General features: G+C 42.6%; 1 protein-coding gene across 1 annotated transcript; it reads right to left on the bottom strand.

Moving 5' to 3' along the window:
• Positions 1-188: 188 nt before the first annotated feature.
• On the bottom strand, positions 189-22,608 carry LOC146664536 (uncharacterized). The gene is made up of 5 exons (XM_085411026.1): positions 22,496-22,608; positions 16,517-16,563; positions 11,848-13,675; positions 5,951-6,892; positions 189-588 (listed from the first exon to the last, which is right to left on the bottom strand). Exons 3-5 carry the CDS (start codon positions 13,475-13,477, stop codon positions 353-355), a joined length of 2,808 nt encoding a protein of 935 aa, XP_085267152.1. The 5' UTR covers positions 13,478-13,675; positions 16,517-16,563; positions 22,496-22,608; the 3' UTR covers positions 189-352.
• Between the last annotated feature and the right edge of the window lie 1,491 nt (positions 22,609-24,099).

Genomic DNA, 24,099 nt, shown 5'->3' with positions numbered 1-24,099 from the left:
ATTTACTGGATGAAAGAACAAGTGCTTTGGGCAGGCACGGTACACTCTCCCTATCAGACAAGTGCTGGACTGATAGATGCATGTAAACACAAGTAAATCGTTTGGACACTTTAGACAAAATGAACGACACTAAGTACCCCAGCTACACATTCACATCACAATGGACTTTATTATTATAGGCAGCTTCTTTTGCTACAGATAAATACATACTGTGGCTCTTCAAGTAAACACTGGAATGTACATCAAGGTTGGCTGTTAACTTCTTTTTAACAATCTCCATCATCCTAATCCTTTTGAGGTGAAGCTAAAACAATAACCATAACTGTCTGTATGTGCTGTTAATACGATAACATCAAGTCCCGCAGAGGGATGTCACGCCGATCTGGTCTGTCTCTGGCGCACGGTTGTCTCCCGTGATGCTCAGAGGCAGTCTGGAGGGCATCTGGGGTGTGTGCGAACGTCGAAGGCGGCGGTCAGGGTAGAGACTGTTGTCAAACGGCTTACGGTGCACACAAAGGACGTGAGTCTTCAGGTTGCCCTTCTGGGAGGCGCTGTAGGGGCAGTAACGGCACTGGAAAGGCTTCCGAGCTGGAAACGAATACACGGGAATGGGGTGGCGGTTAATGTTTGCAACAAGTAAATAATCACAATCCCACCGGGCAGTTTTTGAGATTATAATGCATCGGGTTTGTGCATGCTGAACACAACACAGTCAGCCAATAAAATCAAAGAAAAACAAGTTCCCTGACAAAAAATAAAAACCCTCACTGTGTGACGCAGAATAAGCCTCTGCTAAAACAGAATAATACTGATTTCTGTGAAGAATGCATGTGGTATGTTTTTAGTTCTGGATAGCAAACATTAGTCTTGGCAGGTCATTTTTCCAGTGCTCTACAACAGATGTGGCCAGGTGAGATGTGAGAGAAATGTTAATATTTGTTATTGTGCACTGAAGCTGCTGTAGGCTTGCAGATTGTTGATTTTCTGATCACTTTGGCACTTAGCCTTCATCCTGTGACACCTAATGGGCTGACGGGTTTTTCTAAAAAGGCATGCAAGTTCATGCTCATTATTACACACTTCCTGCTCACAACTCACACATGCACGCACACACACACACACACACACACACAAATAAATAAACACGCACACAAGTGTTGAGCTGAGGAATGACAGATGTCTGCAGCTGGGAGGCAAGGCATGCCAAAACGTCCTGTCTGTCCACCTCCTTCGTGCCCGCTGCATAGTTTCTCCATAAACAATGTGAACATACATGACCCAGCACACAATGTACCCTTAAGATACAAACAACAAAGCTTAACACTAGTAGCTTCCAGATGTTTATCCAACCTCAATAAAAAATCAGTATGATACCAAAGCCTTCAGGCTTGCTAAGATCAAAGCAAAAGTGACTCATTTACCTCTCTACCTAGACAGCCATGTGTCCTTGTTCACCGCTGTGCTATTTTTGAGATGTTACCTCATATAATGACTTTCTCTTTTCCCCTCTGTCTAACACTTCAATGTGTTTTTCTGTGATTCATGGTTACAGTAAACCATTATGTGCTGATGTCATTTGACATCACTTCCCAAAAAGTGAGGGCTGTCTCAGCCTTTTCACCCCGCCCTCGCCTCTTCCACTCTATCATGCTCCTCATCAGAGCTGAGACAGCTGTACACAGCTCAACGCTCGCTTTCACATCTACATAAAAAAGGTGTTTTTTGGAGGGAAAAGTGGGAAAACTCACAGAAGGTGTGAGCAATAAAAGGTAATGCTCCATCTGTTGCTGTATAATAACCTGATGGCCGTAAAGGACACACACACACACACACATTTACAAACTAGGCCTGACACATCTGAATATCATCAGGATAGCACAGAAGGGTCTGTGTGTGTCTGTGTTTGTGTGTGTATGAGAGACAGAGAGCTGGAATGAACAGCAGTAAAGATAAGCTTTGTCAGACCCAGGTAGAGTGCAGTTTGTGGCGCACCTTAAACTCTGCCTGCCTCACTTAAGCTTCCCTGGCTTCAGCCTGACGTGGAAAGACAGGAGAGGAGGTTGGATGCATAAAAATTAACACTCCTTGTTAAAACTTTAATGTCATTTTTCTGACTTCCGCTTCCTCAAATTTCACATGTTCCCTTGTAACTTGATAAACTTGACAGATTTTCCTCAATCTTATCAAATCCTTGTAAATGCACTCAGGCGCTGTGAACAATTCTGTAGCCTATTACACTTTCATAAAGTCGGTTAATAATAAGCCAAAAGGTCTTGGGCCTACATTAGTCGCTCGGTGCCCAGCGTGTCTCCCCCTTCTCTGCCTCTGTTGCCTTGCTTTCTGTCCCTCCTCGTCTTCCTCAGTCTGCTGCTCTTTTAGTCCTCCCACCAGAGGAGAGGGGAGGTCCAACAGAGGGCAACCTCCAAATAAGTTCCATTAATCACAGGCCAGAGTCTAATGTAACTAATATTTTACAATTAGAGGAGACAGCAGTGGGCTCTTAGCCATCCATCTCGCCGCCATATGATCCTCCATTCACAGGCTACTCAAGCCACAGCTTCAGACCAGCCATTCACTCAAAGAAATACACTCACACACACACACACACGTACCCCTATACATATATAACAATGCATGAAGAGACTCAACAGGAAATGAGAAGGGTGGGATTGTGTGGTGTTGAAAGAAAGAGTGGAACTCTGCCAGTAGTACAAAAACAGAGTGATTACTGACTTTGAATCTGCAGAACGTTGACACTGAACTTAAAGGATAATCTCAGTTCCTTGCAATTTATTTTCACAGTTGCGGCCAAAGGAACAGGACAATACGCACAATCTTTCATGAATAAGTCAGATTATAAACAAACCAACAGTTTAACCACATATTCAAAATGACTTTATTCAAAAGATAAACTGAAAGTGAGTGAACTTGAAATCACAGCACAAAAAGAAAAAAAGATCTGTGCGCACATAAATAACCTGTCACAAGTATGTTCGGTTAGAGATGAACCAGAAGGCAAGTTTAGAATTTCTTCAAATGGATGTGTTGCACCTCACATGTTATATTTCAAAGAAAAGGGGAAAACTTGGGAATTTGTTTTAAAGTTCATCACCCGACTCTGGCGTGTATTCCCAAATTTCTGCATGTTGAATGAGCCTTTTACTAATTCAAAAATCAAGATATTGCATCCAGAGCTAGCCTACCACTCAAAAGGTTAAATATAATCCTTTCATCTAACTTGTTTCCCCTCTTTTCATTCCTTTAACTAGTTATTTTATTTAATAGGGCTAAAACCTCTGTGTACAGACTAAAATGTGTCAACCTTGGATCAATTTTTAACAGTAAACTAAGCAAAGTTTTTATATATTCTTTAGTAGATTTTTACTTATTTGAGTCTTTCAGTTGTAATTCTTCTTATCATCATTCTATATATCAAAACAGTAGGTTTATATGTGGTTATATTGTCTATTATGGGAAGTATAGTTTTATATATATTTTTGTTTTTGTTGCTATTGGGCAGGGACTAGTACTAGAAAAGCATATCCTGCCTTGCCTTTGCATATTTGCTTGAGGTTGTACACATGTATGTTCACACCTGCATGCATGCAATGATGTGTTTGTGTGTGGTGTGTGTGCGTGTGTGTGTGTGTGTGTGTGTGTGCAGCGAGAGTGTGTTGTGTGTCACAGGCTGAGATAATGACCATGATGACAGTGGCGGGGCCGACGGGGGCCAGAAGAGCTGAATGGTGACGGATGACACAGGCCTGAGCTCTGATGGCACACAGACAGTGAGTGATGACTGCACATCCTTCCCAGTGCTCCACCCTTCATTATCTCTATGGGGAGAAGCACGGCACAAAGGCAGGCCGCGCTGCCCTCTCGCTGCCCTCAAACGACATCTGCTCATAGAGACAGCCGCACTACCGCTCCTCTTTCACCTCGCTGTCGCTCCATCTATCTCCATCTATGGTGATCTTTCTCGCTCCTTTTCTCTCTCCTTTTCTCCTGCTCTCTGTCACCCTCTCCGCGGAGGGTATACAGAGGTCAGACAATGAGATAATGACTCACCCCTTTCAACCTTTCAAATCAGGGCCTTTTCTTTCTCTCTGTCCTCCATGTTCTTTCATTCTTAATCCTTTCTTTATCGATCTTCTCATGTTCACTTGTTCTCATGAGTCTGAGGCCTGATCTGACATCACCGAAGGAACAGTTGACATGGTTAACTGGTTAACTCTTTTAAAGTTGCCCCAAGGCATCCATTTTGCAACATGACAGCATTCTCAGAAATAGTTGTCCTAATTGTGCCTCTGAAATATGGATGCATGTCAAACTACTTGGGAGTGAGCTATTTACCGCAGCCTCAGCTGTTAGAGTGGTAAATGTTGCCATCTAGTGGTTGAGCCCAAGCAGCGCAGAGGTAAGAGAGTGTTTAAAACACAAGGGAGGGCTCAGTGAGACTAATGAGCATGCAGACAGGTTCAACCAGAGGTCACCATCTGGCCAATTACCACTGCTGGCACATTGGAGCCGACCTGAACTGTCATCACAAACACATCACTCCATGTCCAAACTGCCCAGCAATATGTCACCATGCCACTCGACGTGCCATACAGTATGGAGAGGATGGGGTCAACAGAAGACAGCCCCATGACAAAGCCACCTGGTCAGCGCTGCAGACAGGACAGACTGCTAGGCCACCTGCTTAGCTCAGTTTTAGAGGACACTCGATGGACTCTCAATGTCAGCCCCGCATCTCACTGTCCAGTTTGACTGACAGGTGTTTATTGTGCCTTTGAAGTCAACTTCCTGAGAGAGAAAACGCAGAGGATCAATCTGCAGTGAACAAAAGGCAAGCGATGCTTGAAATAGCTCCTTGCATTGATCCGATTGCTGAAAAGTGCAGGCCACAGTTACGGTATGGCCTGCTGCATGTGAGGGATGAACTGTTTGATGTCATTTTTTCTGCTTTTCGGAGGAAAGGTTTTTTTAAAATCAATGTCTTTTAATCCAAATGGCATTATACATAATAAAAGCAAGAAAGAAACATGAACAGTGTGACGGCTATGACAGGAGGTGAAGGGGAGGGGTGCTTCTCGGCATATTATAATAACCATCTGTACAATCAAATAGAAAACTACATCTTGCTGTTAGAATCATAAAGAAAGGGAACAGATGTTAATCCCTAATGGAGTTGACAGGCACTTTCCTGTCTTTCACATGAACATATTGAGTTTCTGAATAAGAGGGGGATCAGAGGGAAGGTGTATCATGTTGCACTCATAATACATGCATATCAAAGACCCCAGCTGTTGGATTCCCTCTCCTGAGAGACAGCATTATTAAATCTGCACTCAGCAAGCATATCACACCAGCACAAGAGCTTAAGCCTCTCCATCAGTGGGCTCCATTGGCTTGGCGATTTGTAACCTATCACACTAGGAGATTATATCACCCTTTAAAGTGTAGGGGTAATCAGTGCCACACACCTGTGTCTTCTTTAGCCCTTGTTTGAGATCAGATATAAGATCTGCAAGAAAAAACTCAAGTGCTATAAGTATAAGGGAAGTGTGCTGTTCATAATTGGTGTGATTCAGTCACACACTCACACTCGATCTTCACACTTCTGCTGTCAGGTGACGAGGGCTGAGATACCGCCAAAACTTTTTTTGGTGTTCTGTAGCAGGATCCTCACACCAGACAATGTATAAAAGTTTGAGCTTGCACTCTAGTTGGCCAGTTATATATAGAGCTTAGTCAAAAAATAATAATCATGCTCTGTTCCCACTCGCAGCAGTTTATCACATGCACAGAAATAATGTGGTTCAAAGCATAGCTGCTGTCTGACCACTAGGTGGCAATATTTGCCTTCGAATCTGGAGACAGCTCTGGCTACATCTTGATAACAGTGACAGCTGCATTTAGTGTATGTGATATATAAGCTCGTGCTCACCTGATGCAATGTCTTTCTCCATGTTCCCCCCACCGTTCAGACCGACTTTGTGGGCGCTAGCAGGTGTGCTGTTGAGGCTCCCCTGAGATCTGAGGAAGGAGAGCAGGCCGCCCTGGTGCTGAAGTGGATCCGACTGTCCTGGAGTTATGCTCTCCAGAGAGGAAATGGGAGATTCAGCCACAGCTCTGACCCATTGTCCTAGCTTGTCTTGCTTCTTTTCACCAGCACCCTCAAAATCAGCGCTGGCCTCTCCCGGCTCTTTTGACTCAAGGACATTATTTTTCAGTATTTTCCACTTGGCAGCATTGTCATTTTTGTCCTCCCTCCCTTGGTCAGATTTCTCAAATTCACCTTCACCATCATGAACTGTAGAGCCTGCGTTCTGTGCGTTCATCTCCTCCTTGGCTCCGTGCACCAAGAGGTCAGACTGAAATGTGGGTTTCACACTGAGTTCAGCTGGTGCGTTCGAGTAACTTTGTCGCTGGCGGGTAATGGAGGAGGACAGTCCATTACTAAAAACGCTGGACATCTGTACCAGCACAGCAGGAGACACAGCTGAATGAGATGTGACGGTGTCTGGCCTGACAGACAAATCCAAAGGCTCATACTGGGACTTCCGATTTTGAGCAGACAAAGAGCCGTCTAGACCCGCATCTCGGTCAGCGAGATCGGACTGCTTGTTAATGAGCAAGGAATTTTCGCTGTGGCTCTCCAGACCGAGATACGGCCCCGCAGCCGGGCTCCAGTCCTCCCTGGATCTGGGTCGGAGCTTGGAGCTGGGGTTAGGGCTGGAGCTGCTGCTGCTGCTAGGCTGTAGAGGAGAAGAAAGATCCCCGTTGTTCTGCCAGTTGGTGAAGTGGTACTGATCCAGATGGAAGCCGAGGGAGGCTGTCTGTGCAGAGGTGTAGTCATTTGAAGGTGGACACCTGTAGACTTTCTCACCTAACAGCAACAGATGACAACAGCAAAAACATAAGACAAACTTAATCAAATTAGGAAAGCATGTGCATATGAGACATACTGAGCATTTGGTTCTGAGCATGTACCAACAACAGTTGTCTAAACATGAAAAATGTTGCAATCCCACACCAGGCTGAGTTGAATGATTTAAGTGCTGCCCTGCAGTAAATCAAGCTTGTAATCAGCTTTCAGCTCCAGTGATCCATCATTTTACAGTATGGACGCCACCACCATGTGCAATAAATACACCCAAAGACGTTAACACCAAACAAGATTCTTCCAGAAATAATAAACAGTGAGATTGTAAAGCAACTAGAACAAGGCAGATGTTGCAGACAAGAACCTCATTCCATCAAAACCAGTAAGTGGGTTTCCCAGTCAGAAATAACGAAGTCCAACATGTGAGCAGTTCTGATTAACCACACCATGTACTGTAGCTGAGTTTATTTTTGCTTCACACTTGAAAAATGGTGCGTTGGAAACATAATTCAAACAGTACAAAGTGTATTATTGTGGAGAATGACAAAGGGTGATTTTTCTCCTTTTAGCCAGTGAATAATATCCATCTGGATGCAAGATTTGATCTCGCACACCATAACTTTTAATTAAAGGTAATTTAAATGTCTTCTTCCCTCTGTTTACCTTCAGTTTAATCCTTATAGCTATCACAGAAACACCCTTCAGGGTTAAACACACTCCCTGTGACCATTTTGAGTTAGTGATTGTCTGAGACCTCTGCCTTGCACTGTCTTTAAACAGCCCAGCTGTTTCGCTGCCATTCCAATTACAGTAAAAGTCATCCGATGCCATTAAGCCACAAATATTGGCAGTTTATTGCCCAACACTCTCCTGGCATTTGAAGGTCAGGTCATACATTATACTGTGTCTTTTAGGGATGTGTCTGGGATAGGGAGATAAACCCACCACCATTAATTTAATTCTATGCATATTGATGCCTTATTGTTCTTCTTTAATGGACTAATATCTGAGTTACAACAGTGATTCATTCCCCGCCAGAGAAATATCAATTTCATACACCTCGAGATCTGACCCTGAGGTAATTCTCTGAGGTAAATCTAAATCTAATGATCTGTAGTAGTTACTTTACTTTGTTTCCAACTTTAATAGAAAACCTGCATTATGAGCTGAATCGTAGTAAAAAGAGGGCTGTTTTTTACTATTACAATTTACAAAACCGTAAAATAACACCCACGTATTAATTAAATAGAGCTCCAGCAAATGAAATTGAAAAGTCACAGCTGAAATGGGAAATTCGTGTCCTTGAACTAAAGTCTTCTCCTTTTGTTTGCACTGCACTCTGAGTGTTTATATGTGAGTGTGCTCGTATAGAGCATGTTTGATTTAAAGTCTACGTAAGATTACATGTGTGTGGGGTGTGCAAGAGCGGGAAAGAGACTTCAACAGTGCCACACCCTTGTCTCCAGTAACAGACCAAAAAAAAAGAGAGAGAAAAAAAAGATCCAAACAGCTTAATGGAACTCTTTCAGACACACTATATATCTCAATTATTCTGTGGCTTAAATTACGATGACATTACCGGTCAGCTCCAAATGCAGAAAACACATATATCTGACCTCATCTTTCAGTGCGGACCTTCCTAAACCCATTTGCCAGCCTTCATGAAAGCGGTTAAAAACAACACAAAGACTGAAGACTCTGCCTTTTTTTCTCTTCCTTTGGATGGGTGCCATCTTTGTGATTGCCTGGTTCATGCTAACTTAATCAGTTTAAGATTTACTTACAGTGCAGAGGCGCACATTATGTGAGGGGAGTAATTTTAGAGCTTAGATTTATCAACCAAAACTCCAATTACTGCATCATTACAAACCCCAGCCTCTCTCACCTAACACAGAGCATCTAATGAAGTGATGCGTATGAGTTATCCGCCCTTACTGAATGTGCAAGGCGGATGAAAAAGGTAAATAAATAAATAAATGCCTCAAGTGAGCCGTGTCTATGGAAAAAGCATGCAGCTGGGCTCGGACGAGTGATTCATTTCATATGGAAATGGGCTTTAAAATTTACGTCCATATATCACCGTCAATGCAATCACGTACTCACACACTATATGCTTACACATGCATTTGGCAGTTATATTGTAGGTATCAAACTCTGTATGCAGCGGGGCTTTGCCTCTTTCTGTATATATGTAATCAAGCAACTGAAATGCAAAACAGAGATACATAGTGGCTGGTTTGGTTTAAGATGAAACAGTGAGAGTGAGAGTCACACACAAGACTGGTGAGAAAAACAGGGGCACCAGATGTTCTTTGATGTTTATAATAGCATATATTATTAATATTAATTAGACCACATAGTCAATGACGCATTTGGGACGTTTCCAAGTCAATTAAGCCAAATGGCATTCAGGAGACGGTGGAACAATATTTCAAGGCAGGTGTTCAGAACTCCCTGGGTAAATCTTTTTATCTGCATGCTAGGAAAACAAGCATTTTGAGCTTAATTTGAGCCTCATATCTGCAATAATAATTAAAAAGAGGATTAAAAGACAGAAGTGAGAGGGAAACGGCAAAGCCAACAGGTAATCAGTTTAGACAAACCAGTCAGACTGACTCTGATCTGTGAATAAGAGCTGAATTTGTAAAGCTATGACAGAGTTAGATAAGGACCTATTTAGTAAAAAGATGCTTTTTTGCTTTCAACAATCACAAAGAATAGACGGATGGAAGTGGAACAGCCAAAGGAAAAGTGATATTCTGCACAGCAGCCTGCTTTATCTGTGTTTCTGGGTAAACCGCTGCTCATATTACCATTCACAGTTTTATAGACGCTTATCACTTCAGGCTCTCTTGGCTGTAACAGTTACAGTAAAAGTAGCATAAAAGCAGGGAACACATGTGGGGACAACATCGTTACATGGTGCCTGCTCGCCGACCTTGAGGTTAAGAGTATTGAATGGGACTAATTAATAACTGTCAGCGCATTTTAGCAGTTTGTGTTTTCTTCATTCAGATGTGGGATCTAGCTGGTCCAATGTAGGTCAGAGGCCTGCAGCATGGACCCTTTGTGAGCTTTAAGAAGAGTCGTTATTCTTAATCTCAACTTATAATTAAAGTTAAAGCGCATTTTGAAATCTGTGCTGATTAGATATTGAAAGAAGGAATTCATAACACGCCTCCTATTCAAATCAAAGTCAGATTTCTCATTTACGACGCTGGGTGTTTGTAGTTAAAAATCTAAATCGGGCGCTGTAAGAACCTGTCTCCCACTCTGACAGCCATGACTGTACTATATTTGCCATCCATGTTGGGTACATCAATAACTTCATGACCACCATAGGCTGACTATGAATAATGTAGCCTGTAATTCTGGACTAATCAATGTTCCTCAAGCCGAACATCTGGCAGTGGTAATTCTTCCTCAGCATCTCCGCTCTCCTGAATTAGAAAACACTCGCTCTCTCACTCTCTCTGCCTCCATGTCCAAGCATCGAGACAGACAGACTTGATCAGTTACAACCCCCCACCTCCGAAAAAACTTATCCCTGTTATTAAACCCTCATCAAGTGGTGCGTGTTCTCCATATGTGTAGGATTTACCTATCTGTCCCGCAGCAGACCTGTGCGTTGAGCCAGGGCCAGCAGCGTGTGATTGTGTTAATTAATCTGTCATTGTGAGCACAGGGAGCAGCTGCAGAGGTCTCTGGGATATATTGTCAGAGCTAAACAATGCGGTGCTAAGCCCCCAGAGTGAGTCTACCATTACACAGGACTAAGAACAGAGAGGAGAGGAGGAGAAGGGGAGAGAGAGCCTGCCGGATCCATCATTGACTAAAGCAATGACGCCTGACCTTTACAATGAATTAGTTTCCATGCTTAATATTGACTGAAATTAGAGTCTGATACTGAATGTGCCATCCCAGAACTGTGCACGCTCAAATCCTCAGCTAGCCAACTATCGTAAATGTTTCTGGAAGTGACACCGTATGGTCTCGGAGATAGGGGAGAAGAGGGAAAGTAGAAACAACAGAGCTTGAATATGTTTCTTAAAGAGCAACCAGAGAGGGATTTGGCTGTAAACTGTGAGCATTTACATGTAAATATGCAGATGCCAGTATGTGTGTACAATATGGAAACAAAACATCTAATGAGATTAGACCTGATCCATTTATCTCTGCTCTACGGCCATCATTTAAGAGGATACTGGCCCAAATCCCACAGGAGCGCAGCAGACTTAGATGCACATAAGTAGTTCTCTAACACTGGAAGAAAATAACCGTAAGCATAAGCTGTGAGGAAAGCGAACAAAGTTTGGATTTATCTTTTCTTCTCGTCTCTTAATAACGCCGTTACAGCAGTAATTTAGACTCATGATAACATGTTAGCAGGATGCCATGATAAAGAAGGCATTTACCCATAGAGCCGAATCATCTAAATCACCAGGTGGAACAGAAGACTATCAATAAAAATACCAGGTGGTAGATCAAATCATAAAAATCACTGGGTGGTATATATCAAATCATTAAAAACACCAGATGGCATGCATTAACATCTTGTGCCCCTGTAGGCAAGGGGTGGGGATGTGACGGATATAAAATAGAGGGTACTAATTATCCCTACAATTCACCATGATGCCATTATCTTTAAAAGGAAGACAAAGTCCTTGTGGATGATAATATCTGTAGCTGTGTTGCTGACCCTGTGCTTGCTTCAAATCCACCTACTCTAAGTAGTCACAAATATGATGACACATGTTTTACATGCACTTGATCATTTCTGACAAAAAGGGGAAAAAATATAACAATAATAAGATGCTTTTATGTCAAATATTTTGAGATTAGTTCACAGATGGAAACATCAGGGACTAATTCCTAATGAATGATTAAAACGTTATCTAGAGGCTGAGACGTAGTCCTAATCTTTTACTCTGAAGACTTGTCTTCCTGCACTGAATTACCTGTAGCTGGAGAAGAAGATTGTGGTCGATGGTCCACAGCGCTGCCAGAGTTCCCCGTCTCGGTGATCATCTCTGCTGGCCCATGATGACTCACGCTGCCGGGGCTCCCAGGTCTGCTTATGGTTTTGGTGTCTGGGTCACCAAAGCACAGTTTCCCATCATCTACAGGGAGACATCTCTCTGGCAGATAGGAGGAGCACTGCTGCTGCTGCTGCTGCTGCTGGTGGTCTTTAGGGCTGAACATTTGCTGTTCAATAGGTAACCCTGGTGTTATGATCTGCCAACCCGCATAGCTGCTGCTGTTGGTGAGAGCATCTCTGGCAGCAATTATTTTCTGCAGATATTCCATGCTAGAGGAACTCAGCGGAGGGTGGAGATGATTTAGACTCATCGAAGAAGAGCTCTCTGCATCTGTCACCGCACCAGGCCCCGAGGAAATCATCCGCCCTAACATCTCTCGGACCTTCATGTCAACACCAGCTGCAGCTATCATCTGGTTGTAATCTGGGTGGTCCACTCTCTCAGCTGTAAGGAACCTGTTGTGAATGCGGGAGATGTACTGGGAGTAGAGGTTGCTCTGATGCTCCGATGGCGTCAGGTTACTCATTTCAGCAGAGGAATCACGCTCGGGAGGGAGATTGGTCTTAGCAGCGAGCTTATTAAGGTGCACCTTCATGTGGTTCTTCAAAAACCAGGGTTCCTTGAAGCGACGGCCACAGATTTGGCAGCAGTGCTCAAAAGAATCCTTGTGTTTCCTCATGTGGCCCTTTAGGAACCAGGCCTGGCTGAAGGTCTGGCCGCACACCTCGCAGGGGAATTCACCGACAGGCTTTCCCTGATCACCAGCCCCAATCGTGGGCTTTTGCCCTGAGCCCGAATCGGCTGTGATATGTGTCATTTCAACATGGCTGATGAGCTCCTCCTCGTGTGAGGCAGCAAACTCACACAGAGTACATTTGTAGGGCTTGTGGAGGATTCTGATGTGGCGCTCAAGCTCTTGCTGCTTCCTGAACTTTCCCTTACAGAAAGAGCAGCGGAAGCCAGTGGTTTGGGGCTGGATGGCCTCGTCGTGAATTGTAGTCAACTTGGGAGAGGTGGATCCACATGGCTGGCTGTCTGCTGCGCTAGAGTTGCTTAACAGCTGAGGCTGTGTCGGAAAAGTCTGCGGTAGAGGCTTTTGATGGTGGTTTATATTAGCTGCTTGCGGTTGGCTAACGTGACTAGCTCTCATCTGCCTGTCTCTTAGTATCGCCCTTTCCTCGAGCTCGTGAAGCAACCTGTTCTCCTCCCTAATCCTCCCACGGCCTTTGCCCAGAATGCCTTGCTTGTGTGTGCGGAGGTGTATCTTCAGGTTCCCCTTCTGTGCAGCCCTGTGGTCGCAGTACGGGCACTTGAAAGGCTTCTCACCTGTATGAGTGCGCATGTGAAGGGAAAGGATGCTGTTGAAGCGGAAACGCTTTCCACATAACGGGCAGGGATACTTCCTGTTTTTGCGGTTATCATCTTGGGAAGAATTAACCTGAGAGACAATGCTTTGATTGGTGACTCTCAGGAACTGGGAAAGCTCTACTCTCCCATTCATGCTGCTGAGAATTCGTGCATCCATGATTTGGTTGGCCAGAAGTGCCATCTGGCTCCTAATTGGGTGGGTAGATGGGGTAATGAAGCTGTCCTTTCGGGGACTGGGTGATGTTACAGTATGGTGGTCAGGGGTGTCTAACTGGGACAGTCTGAAGGTTAGTAAAATGAAGTGTTTGCACTTATTTAGCTGAAACAGGATGTGGATTCATGCTGTTTAGATGACGTGTCTGTTTCCTGTTTGTCTGACCTAAAGAGAAAAACAAAAGGTGCATTAAGTTATTTCAAAGTCTGCTGCAGGAAATGTATTATTTAAAAAATTAGAAGCAATAAGAAGAGCAACTAAGTAAGGAAAAAACAAAGCTAAATAAATATGGCCATGTGTTGTCAACGAGGTGTAAATCTGTACTTTTGCAACTGCTGTATAATGCCAGTTATGCACCACAAATAGGTCAGGAAATAGTGCAAAGTAGGTTCTGACTCTCCTCATCCTGTCTTAAGTATACCTGTGGTTTTACATTATTGTTGGAGAATGCGAAAATGCTGATTATGTATAACCACAAAGGCTTCCTCAACAAATATCTCATCTTTACTAAAGGGTAAGTTGAAAATCTTTGTCTAGATCTCATTTTGTTAGTGACACACAATACTAAGGCAGCAGAAACATCAAAGCCTATCTGCTTCTACTTGCCCTTCCTTCGCATTTCACAAATCTTTGAAATGCTTTAAAGAGAAGATTAAAGTAAATAGTTAAGCTTTTTCAGCAGGTCTGCTGCATATTTGAATAAAACCGTTACTAGGATAATTATGTCACAGGAGTACTGAGGAAAATAAACAACTTAATGATGGATGCAAAAATTTAAACTAAAGTTAAAGGAAGCATATCTGAATAAAAAGCCTGCCCTTCCCAGCTCCCTTTTTTATTCGACTGTAGCAGCAAAACAAAGCTTCAAATTCACATCGTGCTACAATGGTAGAGGTCAAACAGGCGAGCCCTGCACAGCTCTAGTGCAGCACCAAAGGGCACAGAACAAAGCCTGCACTGTCCACACTGAATTAACACAGGCTTACATCATCCTGGACTGCAACCTCAGTCAGTCACGAAAATGATGTACACAAAACCACACAGATAAAGAGTTGGCAGGCAGGGAGCAACGGTTCGTGTGACTGGCGTGTCCGCTCTAAGATGTAGATTAGAAATCAATGTGACCATTATGGTGCTGACTTAATCATATCTGACAAGAAAAGGTCTGTAAATTATATCTTTATATCATAGATCCACTTTACAGCTCCTGACCCGATATTCCTGAACAGCCTTTCCACAAAAGAAAGCAAATGGGAGGTTAGCCCCACTTCCCACGCATTTTCAAGAATGGCCGTCAGTTAGACCGAGCTCGCATTTGCCTTAATTAATGTCATTACTGTGCAGTTGCTCTTATTGTACGGTGTAGCCAATATAAAGTCTGCAACCAATCAATAATGATTGATTGAACTTAACTCTAAATAGCTCTGTCTCTGCAACATCTTCTGAAATCACTTTGACGATGGTTTAGTGCACAAGTGCATGCCTTCTTTGCTAAACACTGCACATGTGTACTAGCTCTGGGTTACATTTAGCCTTTTAAAGAGAGATTGAGCTAAACAAGAGAGCAATAAGAACAATCTGGCACGACACAATCTTGCTGTCATACTCCGGCACAGTAAATCACGCTTACCTGGGCGCCAAAATGAAAACGCTAACTTTCATGTAAATAACGGCCTTCCAAATCAAATCTGATTATGAGTATAACCCATAACAACGTCAACCAAATGTTAGCTGATTAAAAAATAGTCTTAGTCAGCAAAGTTTTGTTTGGTCAGTCACAGAAAACTCCAACAACCACAGGAAGTGGTGACATTGCGTCAGACAGCTAGTCACAGATAGACAGTGTCATTTACAAGAGCTGGTGTCTGCATTTGTTACAGTGCACATGTCAGGCAGGCAGGAAATCCAACGTGTGGGCTCATTTTGTGAAGGTAAAGGATGACACCCAAGAGAGTGACAGGCAAACTCTGCTGGCAAATATTTTGCCCATCATTCATCCATCTCAAACTTAGCTTATCATCTAAAACGTGTAAGCAGCCGCTTAGCATGGCTGTTCATTATTATGCTAGACTGACCTTGAATTCTCATGTCTTGCAACAAATTTAAAATTAACATAACTTTTGCTGTTGTCACAAACAGGCAGCTCGCCTCCTGTGTGTTCTTGTATCTTTTAAAGCTTTGTTATAATGCTTTTGTATTCTTCTGCAGTGTAAAACAGCAATAACAATGTTATACATTACTCCACTCAACTCAAACCATTATCTGGTGCCCCCTAAAATATATATATATGTTTAAATAATTAAAATAATATCCTAATTGTGGAATAGCTAGTCAGCTACTAGTCAAGGAGATAGCTCTACCCCTACTCCACAGCAAGTTTGATCAGGCATGAAAATGTTGCACATAAAACCACCCGGATAAAGAGCTGCCTGCAGCCATGGCTGGTGTGAGCAGTGTGTCTGCACTGAGCCCAGATCAATGTAAGGCTACAGGCCTGACCTAATCACATCTGACAGGAAGAAAGTGAGCGAATGATATTAGCATACACTAGATCTACTTCATATTTACTAAAGTGATATTTCTCTGATTAACTGCGCATGGCAACGAGGCAGAAAGCCGTCATTGCTTGTGTGTGCGGACTGGCTTTGGTGGGAATCTGTGGAGATAGGAGCGGGGCCATCAGGTGTTTTCACTGTCAGAGTGGATTAGGCTCTTTTAGTGCAGATTGAGAGAGCGCTTGATTGTTTTGAAGCATTGTGTCACAGTAGCGCCTCTTAGGTGTGGACGCACATATACGAACAAGGAGCAGGTGTGATTTAGCACAGGCAATAAAAGGGAAACAAAAATGTGACACATACATTACAACCAGCCAAGGAGGCTGTGCATTTGGGATGATTTTAGATGTGACAATATCAAACACTGTTATATTTACTTTCACTGCTGTCAGGCGAAGGGGATTCTATAAAAGATTTGACCTACAAGAGAGTGGAAACACGATATGTTTACCTTGTAGTGCATTGCCATGTAGGATGGATGGATAGATGCGTCGAGGCCTAGAGTGATGAAAGTGGAATGAAACACGTAAATGAAATTTATAGATCAGAAGTGCGTATTACATTTTTCTTTTTAGCAGCGGTTAAAATTAATAAAAATCCATTAATAATTTATGTTGGTTGTTGACTGAAAAATACAATAAATGCACCACAAATGGCTGCAAAAGCCTTCTCCCAACAGCTACAGTGAGCCCTCTAATAAGCAAAGAAAGCTAAAGATCATCTGATGTTAACATGACTGATAACAGCCTTTTCGTGTACGTTGTTTTCAGATGACCAAAAACTGGAAATCCTTGTTTAATTTCAGTATGTAACTATTTACCGTCCCTTGTAATAATGTGTAAAAATCTACATGTAGTGGCTTAGATGTGTTCTGTTTACCCAGGCAGGCTGGAAACAGTTGTACGCATGATACAGTAATAAAAACTCAACTCAATAGTGAACACATGCAGTTAAAAATGAAACACATATGTAATTATAGAGTTGGATGCAGATACTCATGCCTCATATGAGCAAATAAGCATGCAGTCTGACATTTAATATGTCTGTTGATGTCCCAGATTCTTTGTAAAATGGTTCAGCCTACTTCAAAATTCCTGGAATTCCTGACTTCCCAGGCTGCAGAAGGCAACTGTTTATCACACATGAGCTTATGTAAAGACAGTGAAAGCCCCATGCTATGCTTTATGTCCCCTGTATCTCACTTCATCCACGTGCCCACCCACCAAATCAGCCAGCCAACACTCCTGTGGACTGCAATGTCAGGGGATGAACAGCATGCTCAAGGAAGAGGGCAGTGGTAACACAGCTGCCCACCATGACCCATACAAAAGATAGCACACATATACTTTCTGACAGCCAGATTAATGAAACCCTATAGGAGCTTCTCTGTAGGCCCCCCAAAAGCCTGACGGAGACAGAATAGTCTAACCAGCACCATTCATTACTGCAGGAGTACAGAGCACAGAAAGAGCACACACAGCACTGACAAACTAGCTCCTTGTGAGTAATAGCTAAAGAACTCATAAAAGAATACATACACATTTGTTGCGGGTGTTGTACGTAAATCTATGCCACTCCTTCTACCACTATCAAACCCCCCCCCCCCAAAAAACCTGTCTTGTGCCCCTTAAAAATAAACCTGGCATGCAAGTGATACAGCAGTGATGAACAGTTATGTGAGAATCGGCTATTTCAGGTGGCTTTCGATTAATTTTGTTTGTCTCAGTCAGCAATGCAGATTAGAGGCCTTGAATGCGCTGCAAAGGGAAAAATAAGTTCCTCTGGCAACATACTAAAAGCCACAGGGTATAGCACCTGGAACTCAGACTGAAAACAGCAGGTTTGCTTAGAGGCAACCAGCTGTGTGAGTACCTGTATGAGTTGGTGGCGTCTAAGTCTTTTCAGATGACAAATGGTTCCAATCCGCGTGCAAGGATAAGACGTGAAGAGTGAAAGTGTGCATAGGTACTCTGGTGAATACGAGCAGTATCATAACCATGTGTGTGTGTGTGTGTGTGTGTGTGTGTGTGTGTGTGTGTGTGTGTGTGTGTGTGTGTGTGTGTGTGTGTGTGTGTGTGTGTGTGTGTGTTGTAAATAAATTCTGGATTCGTGAAATTCCTTCGTTGTTTTCATTAGCTCTCACACACTTCGGAGTGAGGAAATATAAACTTCACTCTTCTTTGTCAGGCATTTGCAAACACACCCATTTTCACATGCTGTCTCTATCTTTCCATAACACACACACACACGGAGGCACATGCATATAGAATGTATTTAAGATCACTAATGTGTAAACAGTTGCTCTTGTTTGCACAGACCACCTGTTCTTTCTGGACACAAACAAAGCTTTGGCGTACGATGGGGTGTGTTAACAGTGTGGGGTGAGGAGGGGATGCCTCACAGAAGAGAAGCCTATCCACATGGTGTAGGCTGCATCAGATGGTTGGGCCCTGCATGACAGCAGTCAGCTCCAACATAACTCGCACAGATCTCAAAGAACACAGCTTCTTCAGTCTGCAACAGACTGACATGTTTTGCTTTCTCGACAACTTCCCCGGGCGGATGCAAACTCTTGCTCGCTATAACGTTTAAGTTAGCAGCCCTCCTAACTGTGAAAGGATCAATTTGTTTTTGCACTGCATTTGTCTTTCACATTGGCCAATATTTGCAAAAGTGAAAGGAAGACACGAAAAAAAAAACTAGATGTGTCTATTTTCAGTTGCGAAAAAAAAGCACTTGAAGGCACTAAAACAAAAGTCATTAAACGAGTCATCACAAAATCACAGCAGGAGTCTGGTAATGCCACTTACAGTATCTCATTAAGCTATGGCATCCACAGCAAAAAAAACCTGACAAACAAAGAGCATAATCCAAGGCACATTAGCTGGGCTGATAATTCAATGAACTCTCATTTGGCAGCCATCTTGCCCTTGTGATGGTCTTTTTTCAGCCGCAGCAGCAGAGCACAGACCCCTCATGAAGTTCCTCTCTCTCTCTCTCCTTCTTCCTCTCCCCATCAATCTATCTATCTCACACATACTGTATATCCCTCCTCCTGCTCTTCTTCCCTTTCTCTCACTCTCTCTCACATGCTCTCTAAAACAACAAAACATCCACCATTAGACAACGGGGTACCAGCGTAATTAGAAAATGACTTCCTTTGCAATCCTAGATAAGTAGTTTACACACTGTAATTACAGGGACAAAATCATCTTTTCATCATTTCACTGATTGAGCTCATCAACCCAGTGGGATCCCAGGACTGTGCTCAGGCAACATCTGGGCTAAGAGAATTAGCCCTTAGTTTAGCAGGCCTTACACAGTGGCAAGCAACGCAGCATGACCACCGGACATGGTCACACATCTCTAATTGGGACTGTATTTTTTTTTCTTTTTGATAATTAGGCCTTATCAAAGAGTCATCATCCAGAGGAACGTTCAAAAGGTACCCACCTAAACACAACAGGAGACATTAGGGAAGAAGAGCGCAAGCAACGCAAAGGATCATCTCGATTTTCCCACACTTCCCAAAATGCCTTATCAAACTTTTACTCCCCTGCAACAAACTCCTGTAGTTGTTAACTGAAGCACCGAAGATCGACCTTGGTGCACAACAACGTGTCTTTTCGCAGAGAGCTCTGTTTACTCTAATTCTGTGTGTAACTCGAGCCTTGACTTTCTAACAAACACATGCGGTTCCTGGAGTTGAAGGTGAAGTGCTTTCGTTCGTCTCTGTCCTGTGGAAGGACTCTGCCTCTGTGTGTTGGCAACAGAGGCAAGTGTTTAATGTGGCAGCTGTTAGCCTCGTGGATTTTCACTAATCACTCTCTCCTGATTACTCTGATGAGTGTATGATGCTCTTAAATAATCAACCCGCAATGAAAAAAAAAGAAAAATAATTATCATCATCTCCCTAAGTAGTGCAGCTGCACCCGCCTGCAATAATTACAACTAGAACAGGGCGCCTTCTCTCGTCACTTACAACCACTTATTATTAGAGATAACGCTAATTGGTGCAGTGGTGGGCGACAATTCTTCATGGGGTTCATCATAAAAAGCCAAACCTTGAAAGTTATGGCACATTAGAGGTCTTAAAGCCAAGGTACGGTATTAAACACTGCATGCTGAGACACGCCGATAATCTGAGCCAGGGGAGTAGTAGACGTCCTATCACTAGCCCCCTGGTTGCCTCACTACCTTGCCCTCACTCCACCCTTCCCCCACTCGTGGTATCAGCCTGGCAGACACAATTAACATTTTCATAAAAACAATTCCCTGCCTCCAATAGTCCAATGTAATTTGTTTTCCATCTCTGTTCATTAATCATTGTTTAAATCGGTGAGCCATCCCCTCCACTCTGCCATCTGCACTCAGCTGTGTTACAGATATGACACCTTCCCCCTTAATGGGAGCTGACAGCCAAGAGAGGAGGCCTGTTGGAAAATAGCTTCCTGCATGTGCACTTCCACCTCACATACTGCCAGCAGGTGAGAGAGGGGTATTTAATGGGTTCTGATTAATCTCAAAGGCAAACAACATTACACTACAACATTATACAGCATGCAAACAGCATGCAACCCCTACATTATGTGCAAGTATGGAACAGCAGTATAGAAAGTGTGAAAAGCAACAGTGGATGGAATAACTAGAGCGAAACTCACACAGACATGCTTTACAACAATGGCAGAGCATTCCACATTTTGTCAAAGTTTTTTTGTTTTTTCTCCTCTTGTTAAATTAGTGCAACGTTCCTACAATATGCTATTGTTTTCCTGGAATTGGGAGCAAGGTTATTAATTATTCACTGTTGTGTTCTCATATGAGGGGGCTATGCTTTTCACTGTATTGCCTCATAGCTCAAATACTTAAGGCCATAGTACTCGGGCAAATTTCATGAGGCAACATCACAGAGATATTATCACAGTGCAGACACTTAGCAGATTCAAAGTTTCCTGAAGAGTTTGAATGACTGGAAAGGTCAAAGTTCTACGATTTCCACATAATGCATCGGGAAAGACTACATAAATTACTTTTGCATTGCTTTGTCTCCATACTCAAAGTGATTTTAAGCCAAAGTCTAACTAGCTTAGGCATTTTTTTTGGGGGGGGGGGAGAAAATCCTACTCAGTGTGGTGGTAAGAAGGTGCCAAAAAGTTCATCTGGCCTGTTGATTTCAGCGTGGATTACAGATATTCAAATCATGTGCCTCATGTTCAAACAAGTGCTTCTATCAGGGGAGAAAGTTGCCAAGCAGAGCTTTGTCATGTAAGCTGCATGAATTTACCGCAGCATAATGAGAAAACGGCTGTGGCGCTAAATTTAATACAGTTTCATCCACTCACCCTCCCTCTCTCTAATTTCTTCTCAGTCATAATGATAATAATTTTTGCTACCCCTCTGGTGTCAGTGCAGCGTATAGTTTACCCTTTTTTTGTGGTGCCACCTGAATATGCACTGGCCCAATTTTTCATCAGGAACTGTGTCACAGCTCACGCACACTCTCGGTTATAAAACGCTTTAGACAAGCACCCCAACTATTTTTCAGGGTGTTTCTAACAAGGAGAGCAGCAGCAGTATTAGTAAATGATGTGTATATTCAAAGCTGAATATTTCATGTTGATTGATCGTACTGACTGCCACCCACCTGCTCCTCCTCCTGTCCCACCGGAGCTGGCATGAGGAGAATTCAGTAATTGAGAAGAGCAGAGTATGGTCTCTCTTTGCTCACATATGACAGATGGGGCATCATCGCTTCAAAGGAGAGCATTTGGAAACAGGAGGAAGGAGAAGGGGGGGCAGAGGGTGAGGGTGGCTTTGAGAGTAGCTGTGCCACTCTGTACAGGTGATAGTTAAGAAAAAAGGTTACAAAACCTAAAACGTGGGCTTTTAATGCTGCTTGAGGTGTCAAAACTACAACTTGAAAACTGTGAATTCTTTCGGGCTCCTGCTTGTCTTTAACAAGCAAACTGGGGATTGTAATGCACAGCCACCTTGCGTCATTCTTATTCATAACTACACAACTTATAGTATAAAAACCCTCATTTTTATGTTTATAAATCATAATTTTACATTATGTGAAAGAAAAAACCTGTATGCAATAATATGATATAATTGAAGGTTGCAGTGAAATATGATAGAATATGATGCTCGTGGTCTAACTGTATACTAATTATATGCTCAATAAACACCAGAGAAATACACAGATTTGGTATTTTTTGCGTTCTATTGGATGACTCTCGACTAATTTTTACGATGAGCTGTAGAAAATTCCTTAGTCACCTTTCAGCCCTCGCCATTACTTCCTTTTTAACAAGAAAGAAAACCAACAGTGGCATCCCTGGGAAACGCGTGTCCATCAGAATCCGACTCGTCAGAAACTTTTCACAAATAACTTGGGTAAATCTTTAAGAGTCGCAGTGATTTCTCTTACCTGGCCAGTTCGAAGAGGCGCGGAGGACACGATGTGACAGCTGGAGTTCAGTGGAGAGTGATGTTGAACTGGATGACTGACTGCTGACTGACGGACTGTACGCTTCACACGCTTTATCATAAACGCCCAGCACACAGTAGCGCACTGATTTCCTCCTTTAACTACCTTTTCCTCCTCGGTCTAAAAAAAAAAAGCGTTTACACGGTTTAGCCAGACGAAGCCAGCAACGCGCTTTGCTCTGTAGTATTTCCAGTTGAAGAAAGAGGTAATGAAATCTTATAAAAAATTACTCGGGATACTTCGACATGTCCCGAAGCCGTATGTCTCCCTCATCTGGCCGCTGGTATGTAAGTGTAACAGACTGGTACCGTGCGTAAAATGTGCACCAGCGTCTCCAGAACGCAGACTTTAGAAATCAATAACCCCCCCCTCGATATGCATGCTTGTAGAAGTATTATGTTATATCATGCATGTCACATTAGTCCCGGGGATTACCTGCAAGAGTGGTGCTTTTACTTTTGAAAACTTCTGTGAAAGCACGAAGGATTTGTATGGAGCTCTCATCTTTAAAAAAATTATACACATTTATATCGGGAAGATGTTGTATAGAACACTTTGTGCTGCAGCTGCTGCTTATTTTTTTCGCATCCGATATGGGTTTTCGACGTTTAAGAGAAGACGGGATTATACCTGAGTGATTATAGGTGGTAAATGACTCTATTAAGAAAGCTTAATAGGAGGCTTGAAGCATCTCTCACACTTCTGCTCTCCGCCTGACATTCAGTATTCTCTAAAAAGGAAAAGAAAATCTTGCCATCTTGCTTCTAATGCAAATATATAGATAAGAGAATATCTATCTATCTATCTATCTATCTTTAGATAGATAAAAAAAAAAAGGTCATAAAAGAAAAAAAAAGTGGAGACAAAGTGGAGCTTACTATCAAAAATGTAATCTTTTGGAACATCACACTAGTCACACTAGACAGACAGACAGACAGACAGACAGACAGACAGACATGGTCCTTGGGTTCTTCATTTAGTTGTAGATGTAGGTGTTTTCTATGAAGCATTGATTTTTATCATCATTAAGGCCGTAACCACTGTTTGTTTTTCAGTGGGGGAAGTGATTTTTTTTTATCTTTAATTTTTTACATTTTCTGGCCAAAACCTAAAGGTACTGAATTTATCAATATAAGACAAGCTCACACTGATAACTAGTTGGTAACATGTTACAGGTTTCTCATTTTCTCTCAATCGGTTTATAAATTATTGACAAATGAATTCAGCTCTAACAGTTCTATAATATGCTGCTGTAGTCGTCCCATTGATTTTATTTATGAATATATAAGCTTTAATAACACACACAAAGCAAACTAAAGCAAACAAAAAATGACATTTCAGAGGATTTAAGAGATTATGGATCGAAAGAGCAGCGCAAAGATCATATCACAAAGCTGTTCCTGGACATTTGTTTCTCTCCTGTGATTTCCACCTGAGCCTCATTAGTGGAAAAAGCGAGGAACAGAAACCAGTTGCTCTTATAGGCAGTGAGTGTAAATGATCCAAGTACAAGACCGTTGGATATTTCATAACATATGTTCAAA

The sequence above is a fragment of the Rhamphochromis longiceps genome, linkage group LG7 (genome assembly GCF_057381845.1).
Source record: "Rhamphochromis longiceps isolate RC_006_pf linkage group LG7, R_longiceps_female_GT1.1, whole genome shotgun sequence".
Lineage (NCBI taxonomy): Eukaryota > Metazoa > Chordata > Actinopteri > Cichliformes > Cichlidae > Rhamphochromis > Rhamphochromis longiceps.
Note: the sequence above shows the minus strand (reverse complement) of the source record. Positions and strands in the feature narration are given on the sequence as shown.